This window comes from Pterocles gutturalis, unplaced genomic scaffold, assembly GCF_000699245.1.
Source record: "Pterocles gutturalis isolate BGI_N339 unplaced genomic scaffold, ASM69924v1 scaffold19994, whole genome shotgun sequence".
NCBI lineage: Eukaryota > Metazoa > Chordata > Aves > Pterocliformes > Pteroclidae > Pterocles > Pterocles gutturalis.
The window spans coordinates 40,349-49,032 of record NW_010131133.1 but is presented as its reverse complement, the minus strand read 5'-3'; the positions used below and the strand labels follow the sequence as shown (position 1 = coordinate 49,032).

The 8,684-nt window shown below is 34.8% G+C and overlaps 1 protein-coding gene across 4 annotated transcripts in view; it reads right to left on the bottom strand.

Moving 5' to 3' along the window:
* The window catches only part of EYA1 (EYA transcriptional coactivator and phosphatase 1), an 83,372-nt gene that overhangs the window by 37,843 nt on the left and 36,845 nt on the right, over positions 1-8,684 (bottom strand). For 3 of the 4 annotated variants that reach the window (XM_010080497.1, XM_010080499.1, XM_010080498.1), the window contains exons 8-9: positions 5,658-5,797; positions 4,430-4,513 (exon numbers count right to left, since the gene is read on the bottom strand). In XM_010080497.1, the coding sequence (XP_010078799.1) occupies positions 4,430-4,513; positions 5,658-5,797 (224 nt within the window). Of the gene's footprint in view, positions 1-4,429; positions 4,514-5,657; positions 5,801-8,071; positions 8,076-8,684 lie in introns of all 4 variants that reach the window. The other variant, XM_010080500.1, reaches the window with a different exon arrangement.

The window sequence follows — 8,684 nt, the reverse complement described above, 5'->3', positions numbered from 1 at the left end:
CCATCCTTCATAGCGCACTAAACTTTTTTTTTTTTAAAACCAGACAAGGATTTCTGTTGTGCCTGAGCACTAACAGAAGTCACCCCACAGAACTCTCTGTTGCAGTTATTAAAAGGACTTAGATGGACTAAGTGTCTAAGATGCAAATGAAGATCACTGGCGACATTTTGATTATCAACCGCTAATGTAACAGTGTAGAGAACTAATCCCATTCTGAGCTTCCATCCATAAACAGGAACATAATTTTGAAAAGCAGAATAAATCATCTGACAGAAAATGATGCTGGTTATGAACCCATACGGTTAATTTTAAACAAATGTCTGTGGATATATATTTGAAGTTTCACGTACGTATGACTTAAATTAAACATTTTTATTAAACTTTTTATCATACTTCTGAGTCTGAAAAAATGGCTTTTTATAAATCTTTCTGTGAACCATTTCACTTCAAGGTATTTTCAAATGGAAGATAGAATGGGGATTTCTCTAAAGCAATATTAAAATAATGCCATTTATTAGGTTAATTTGATTAGGAGAAAAACAAGTAAGAAAATCATTGTCACCTACTGAAAATGTCAGATTATATACCATAAAAGCTAAGAGAAGAAACAAAACAGGTTGCTTTTCAAAGAATACTTAATTCCTTGATTAAACAAAATCTTTTTCTATAGAAAGCTCCACTTAGCTTAAAAACTGTGTTAAACTGCAGCTCTGGATACCCACATATTTACCAGAAGCAAAAGCCTTATCTGCATTAGGGTTTTATATATCTGTGTAGTCACAGTCTTGCAACTGCTCTAGTAAAAAGCACAAGAGCCTTGGTTTAAGGCACTGCAGTAGATTAAACTCTGATGTCAGATATTACAGTGGGGGCTGAAAACTTTAAAAAAAAGATAAGGCTAGAATGAGGTTTTTAAAAAAATAAAACCATACTGAACCTTCTTTTGCAATTTTAAGCCATTAACTGCTAACTAATTATTGTGAGGTGTCACACAATGAGGAGGAAAGCTGACAATCTCTTCTTGTTGATTGGGATTTGCAGGTTCAGTCGGAGTGTCTTTTCAGGTATGGCCAAAATCAGGTACAAATCTCTGAGGGAGGTACAGTTTAGCTAAAGAAAAGAAATACCAATGTCAAACTGCTTAAGCAGGCCTCTTGTTTTGAATACTGGTACTGGAGCCAAAACATTGTCTGTATGTCATTTCTAAATTCTACCCACTTGATTTCTTTCTTTCATGGAGAAACAAGAAGTTGAAAAACAGGAAAGTTCACTTTGGGTACAAGGCTTATTTTCCACTTAAGCCTACAGGTCACAAATGAAGGGTTAAGTGAAACCAGGCTTTGTTTTTCTCAATCTCTAAAATATATTAAACCACATTAAAATAGCTTATAATTTAAAGGAAAATTCTTTTAAAGCCTCTGAATATAAATGCTTTCATGGAGAATGGAAATCTACGTAAAGACCACAGTATTCTAGTGCCAATACTGAAACGTATTGCCACTTGCTCCAAGACACTAAAGGGCTCCAACTTCTTCCAAATTCTAAAACTTAATCAGTTGACATCTGTCTCAAAACATAAATTTTGAGGTGTTAGAAGCTCTAATGTCAATTAAAGTAACTGATAACTTGATATTTGATCAATAGATCTCTCCCTGTACATTTTTAAAAAAAATTACAAAAGCAAATGGAAATGTTTTGATTTTTTTTTTTCTTATCTTCTGGAAGTACTAATAATATTCCTATACTGGTTTCATACATTTCTATGCAATTCACAAAATTCAAACCACCCTTAAATAAAAATGTAGCTGTTTATACCATGACTGTGCAAAATGAAAAACAAGGATATTATTTTGTTCCAACAAAGCTGAAGGACAAAAGCAGGGAGAAAGCAGAGCACAATAGCAGCAAAAGGAGAGCAGGTGATAAAAACAGATGAGAAAGTAAGAATATACAGAAAAGGGTGTCACAAGCAAGAAGTTATGAGGAATGAGGTAGAGAATAAGGAAAAGAAAACCAATCCCTTCAGCAGCAGAGTTCCTCATCATTCACAGTCATTCACCATGAAACTCACTCAGGCATTATGAAAAGAGCTGCATACCAAGTTGCCAAATCCCCTACTATTTAATTAGGATATTTTTGTTTGTTTGAAGATCCAGCTTTTGTACTTTAATGATTATGTGAGCAGCTTAGATTTAATTTTCTTAAAGGGTATTTCTAGCCCTCACCACAGTGCAGAAACGTATGACATGTGATGTTAGATCACTGAAAAAACAGAATACAGGTGAAAAGAACAAAAATTCCCCTCAATATTTTTTATTTTTTCGGATCGACTTATGATCTGGATTTCAGATTTTAAAGGCCAGAAATCATTAGGAAGCACTCTTTAAAAAAAATGTGCACCCCCCCATTCCTGCAAATAAACCCTACAATTCTCATATGACAGATACATGTTTTAGCATGTTTGCTCTGCAAATTTGGCACTGTTTTCCTCTAACGTCTATGGAAATTGCTAATTGTTGTCTGAAGCTGTCAATAAGCCAAGAGAAATTGTGATATGTATGAAACTTTAAGAAAACAAAGCAAGAATGGTACACTTTCACGACTGCATCTGAGAGCCAAGGACATGCACATTGCTAAGGGGTATTTATCCACAGCATAAGTGCTAATGCCACGTCCTGAGTTCAGCTGAAACAGAGTTAACTTTCTTCATCTCCCTTAGCATCAACGGTCCATTGTCATTTAGCAATGCAAAAGTATTCTGCCATGTGCCACGCATCCAGAGCCAGCCGGATAAAAGCTACAGATCTGGTAAACAGTGCCGACAGTGATGGAGCAGCAATCAGCAGTCTCCCACCCCCTTGCAGCATACATATCTATATCTCTTTGCAGATGAACACTAGCCACTTTTCTCAGTCTCAAGCATCCAGCAAGAAAGGTGTTTATGTTCAGGCCCCAAGTAATGAAACCACTATAGCAAACTAATAACAAATGGAAAAAATATGCAATGCATATTTTATATGCAATGACTAATTAGGGTTTTCCAGCCCTGCTCTGCTGCCCAAAAGCAAATGGTGAAATTCTGTTGGCATGGCATGCTTTTGTGAGCACTGGGATTTGTTCTCATCCTGAGCTGAACTAAACTGTCACAGATTTGGCAATTTTGGGGTGCTGTGCAAAAGCTGTTTTTGAAGGGAGTTTGTCATATCTTCACGGAAGGCTGAGAAATGGAAAACAACTTTTTGTATATGTTTAGCACTCTATAATGCTACTGTCCATATGTATCCATACAATAGTTGTTGAAGCATTTAAAGTTCTAGTGTCTTTTTATTACCTAAATAGAAATTATTAAAACTCAAGAAACCAAGGCTGCTGAATTAACTTGCTTTTCTTAGACATAATGAAAAAAAACCTAATTATATTCCTCAAACAGGTAAGCTGCTGCTACAGCAAACACTTCTGAAAATACACCGCACCTGATCAAGCAAGAAAGGTTGCAAGTGAGTACCCAGGCATAGGCTGAATCGGTAGTAGCTTTGGCCTTCACTCAGCTGGGTGTAGGGTAAAACCTTATAGTGATAAATATAAGCTTTACAAGAAGACAGTGATTACATGAACCCAGACAAAACTATCTGGTTGGGTTTTATATGAAGAATTTTTTAAGGTTCCCAAAAAGTCACATTCTAGTTATACCTCACATAAAGTGAATGTGAAATGGCACAATAGATTTGAGCACAAGCCGAGACATTCACTTTCAAATACAATCCCGGAAAAACAGAGTTGGATCTCACAAGGGCATTCCATTCATAAACTGTTCTTATTCACCTGAGACTGTGTTTCTCTTCTGAGAATTATCAAGGAAACCCACAGTCTGTACACATATTCATCAGTTCGGTTATGATTTATAGACTGTGCATAACAGAACGATTTGATTCATAAGCAGACTTTCAAAATATCAGTCAACAGGTAGATTAAAAAAAAGTTAAGGTAAAAAAATTTAGACTAATCTGTCTGTGTCCAAAAGTATTCTTCCTCTTGCCTTCTCAACACAGAGCACAGTCTACTGCCAGTTACTCAGAACTAAAATGTTATTTTAGCAATCATTCCTGGAAGTTTTTAACTCTCTGAGGGAAGGTAAACCTTTGCAAATTTTGATGATATCAACAGGTTTCAGACATTTTTGTACCTACAAACCAAACCTCAAGTGGTCAAAGTATTACTCCCAAAACTATGAAATTATTTACTGAATATAAGAGCTGAATAAGTGCAAAGAATGGACATGTGAAACAGCTTTACTCCTTGATTTTTTATGTTTTGAAACACCAGTACCAGTTGGCCTCTGGGAAATCAACTAATGTTCCGGTCTTCCTTGTGTATCAACCATAAAACAGCAAATATTACTGAATATTTCCATCAGTTTCTTGACACTTACCCTTCCATATCTGTTAGCATAGGACCCTGTAAGCAAGGAATGGAAAATGATGATTGTCTCATCCAAATCCCAAATGAATACTCTCTGTAAAAAGAGAATCAAATCAATGTGTTCCTCTGTGAAGCTGATACTTGAAATGGAAAGTTAAAATTTGAATCAGTAAGTGCACAAACAAGAAAATTGTATTGAAATGGTTATATATTAAAACCATAGTTTTCTTGCCATCTATCTTCAGAACTAACAAGCTTTTTCTAGAGTAGAGTAATACAATCTGTTAGCTTTTTACTACAATTCCTATTATATCAAATCATTCTATTATAATAAAATTAGTTATTGTCAAATACACAGAGAAAATAAGATGTATCATGTATTAGTTTAAAACCAGATGTGAGACAGAAACCGAAATAAATGAAGAAAAGCCTCTGAAAATTAAATCTAGGTTTGAATTCTGTATTTCTGCAAGTCTTACAAAACAAAGTTCATGTAACTGCTCTTGAAAATGACCTCTAAAACCAAAATAAAGCAAATTGCTGCTAAGCACTTAAATCGCCTTAATCTATGTTAATTTTTAATGGATTTTACGCACCTGAAGAATGAAAATTATGAACTTAGATGTTGCATGTAAGAATTTATGGCATCAGTAAATAAGTATTTTGCTTACAGCCAGTGGAAAATATGTGTATTAAATTGACCACAAACAAAATGGCATTTTAATGAAAAATAAAATGTTCAAACAAAAGTATTTTAAACCCTGGAGAGATTGTATTTCCCATGATGACAAATGGGCTACACTTTCAGAAAGGAAAAGTAATGCAGTGTGGACACTCATAGCTGCAGTGTGTCACTGGAGATGTGTTCTCAACACAAAGCACGGGCCACTGAGGGGAATGTGAACATAGCATCAGAGAACAAAAACCACTATTGTGCTAGAGTGTCTCCTGTCCAAATGCAAGACCTTGTTTCACTTGGGAAAAGCTTGCTTTTTTTCTTTTTTTTTTTAAATCAAAAGGAGAAAGAAACCTCAAATTTTTTTTCAGAGAAAGTAGGTGTTCCTCATGATGAAGTTTCTTTAGAAGAAAAATGGTATCTTCTACAAAAATACTGTCAGAAAAACAAGAAAGGGAGCTCCAATGCCACTTTATTTTTGATGAGTAAATAATACTTCCCTCTGCAAAATAATTGTAAAACTAGAGTCTATAACAGGTCAAAGACATCTAATATAATGTACCTCTAGGTCAGAGTCAGGTGGTGGTGAAGGATTATTGTTTCTTCTGCCACGTCCACGTGATTTCCCATCTGAACTACGACGCAATCTATCTGAATCTGAATCTTTAATGGGTGTTGATGGACTGTGGATTGTACTGTATTCTGCTGTAGTAAAGAAATGACATTTTTATCTGTCAGTTTAAACTTCAAAATGTTCAATGTGCTTGCTTTTTACATGTGACACCAAAACCAGGATGTTCATTGAAGAGTCTTAACTAAAATAACTGAATCTACAATAAGTAGCAATACTGATACACAAAATAATTAAATCAAGTTCAAGCTACAGGTAAAACCAGAGAGGTAAATTATTTCAGTAAGTAAATAAAAAAGGAGTAAGTAAAAAAAAAATCTCCATTCCTTCAAATCATAGAGAAGACCATATCACTTCATAAACAAGATTAAAGTCTAAATGAACAATTTTAAGGGGCACCAGCTTTTTTTTAAAGAACATTAATTTAATTCTTTTTCTTTTGTTTTCAAATATGCTTTAAGATAACCATTGTGCTGACTGGTAAGAACAAAAACATCCAGGTGTGAAAAAAAATAACATACAGAAATTGAAAACTTTTCCAAATTGCCTGGTTGCAGACACTTTACTTTTAGATTGCTACATTTGAGAGAGATGAATAGAAGTCTTTCTAAAGATGGCATAAAATAGAGTCATTATTTTCCCAGAGTAAGTTCAATTAGTAAGTGTTAAATATGCATCAATTATAAAGATGAAATTTATAGTAGTCTTCAAAGGCCTACTAAACACTGAAATTTACCAAGGAATACAAAAGAATGATGAATTATGTACGTAAGAAAAAGAAAGTTTTCCTGAAAGCATGCTAGCTGGAAAATGTTTTGCTATTCTTAACATCCATAGACTCAGTAACAGTGAAGTGCTTGAACATTAACAAAACATAACATCCAGCATAAATCATCCTTCCTAACTCATTTAACTAGAAGTACCACACTCCTCAGAAATGCAACAGCACATTTTAAAAGATCTTTTCAATATTTCCTTTCACGGTCTTAAGTTCACAGAGAAAAGACTTTTACTTTGACAGTTATTGTTAGGTTTTTTTCCCTAAAAAAAAATCAATTTATGTATAGGCAGCTGGAATTTTCAGCGTATGATATATTTATTAATTTCACTTCTGAGTAAACATTAATATTGATAAAAATATCCATATCTATTGAACACTAAAGAGTAGTTAATTTATTTTTTAATCAGCCTAGACCATGGCATTCCAGTTTGAACAAACAGGTATACTTCTCACACAACTGATTCTTTCTCCTAAAAAAACATCCTGTTGAGGTCAAAGGTTAGATTAAGGAGGAGACTCTGGACATCTGTGTAACACCACATATTCAGAATTACTCAAAATAATAATGGTTGCTTGTGTTGAATGAAAAGAAAAGGTCTTGAATTTCTCATGTTCAAATATACACTTAATGGAAAGTAGTATATATTATATATTTCACATTATACATTTCCCTAAGTACCTCAGGCTACATTAAACAAAGCAGAATAACACCTTAAGATGTAACTCAAGGTAAAACAAAAGAATCTTCAAAAAAGACTCAGCCTATACCTAAAGGAGTGATTCTGTGTGTTTGCCAAACAACAAAAATAGCTGAGCCACATCAGTCTGCCTTACTAAAGATAGAGGTTGAAGATCATGTACATTCCAATAATATGCATTTTTTCCTGTAACAACATATGCTTCGGAATATTTAAAGTAATACTTCAAATGTTAATTGCTCTTACACCTACTGTACTAAAACATAAATAAGAAATCATAACTCAACTAATACAAATTTTCCCAGCCTTTTAAACTTACATGAGTTTATCTGCTGTACATCAATTTTTGTTATCAAAATTCTAACAAAAAGAAAAATAAAAGAAAGAAAACAATGCACAACAGGTTTAAAACAAATTATAATCCAGTAAAATAAACAGACTGGAATTTCTTCAACAGGTATATTGGCCAATGATGTTCTAAACATGTGCTCTAAAATTCAGATGTAATGAAAAATTGCATTTCCTATTGTCTAATTGAAATTAGAGTTGCTTTTGGTCTCTGGCAGTTTTTTTAGGACTTTGGCTTTAGATTCCCATCTTTTAAATTCTTCTCAAAGACATGATATGCCTAAAAATTTTAAGGATTAAACTGGGGATAGGAATAACACTAAATAAAATAGGACACAGATAGCATGGAAAAATAAACAAAACTTCATGACAAATAAACCCAAGCAAACCTATAAGAGCAAGCACCCTGAGCAGAGCACGTTGAAGGCGAGGAAGAAAATCTGTTTTTAAGAGCCATGCAGCTTTCGATTTTTGCAAACATCTTAATTTAAGTATACTGCATTTGAAATTTCAAACACAGGGCTGCAAATTTGGGTGGAGGCTCATTTCCATCTCCCTTTCTCAGGTGCAAGTCATCTGTCTGAACAAGCCTGTCCCTGACCTGACAGGAAGACTCCCAACCCTACTTTGGGACCCCAAGGTTGGCTGGGCACACCTTAGCCCACCCTACCTTGGGATCCCAAGGTTGGCTGGGCACACCTTAGCCCACCCTTCCGGGGCCTGCTGTACCTGCATCATTCCCATGAGAGGTTTGTCTGTCTTGCTCTTACCGACTCTCCAGACAATCTACTCTGCTGCTTTAACAGCCGTACCATTAAGAACAAAACATACAAGTCCAGTATTCATTACAGCAATTTACGTTCCATCTATGAAAGCGGGGAAAAAACTCTTCCCTTCATGGTACTTTCATGCAATTGAAGACTTTTCTCAGATCCCCTCTGTTGTTAGGTTAACCCTTCCCTGACAATCCTCTTTATTTAGGCTTTGATTACTGCTCTCAATTTTCTCTCCAAACTGGACACAGTAATCCAAAGTAAAGTTGAGCAAAGCATTACTTCCCATGTGCTGCAGGCTACCCTCCCCTGGATGAGACTTGGCAAGAGACAATTTGCATTTTCTGCACTATTTTTA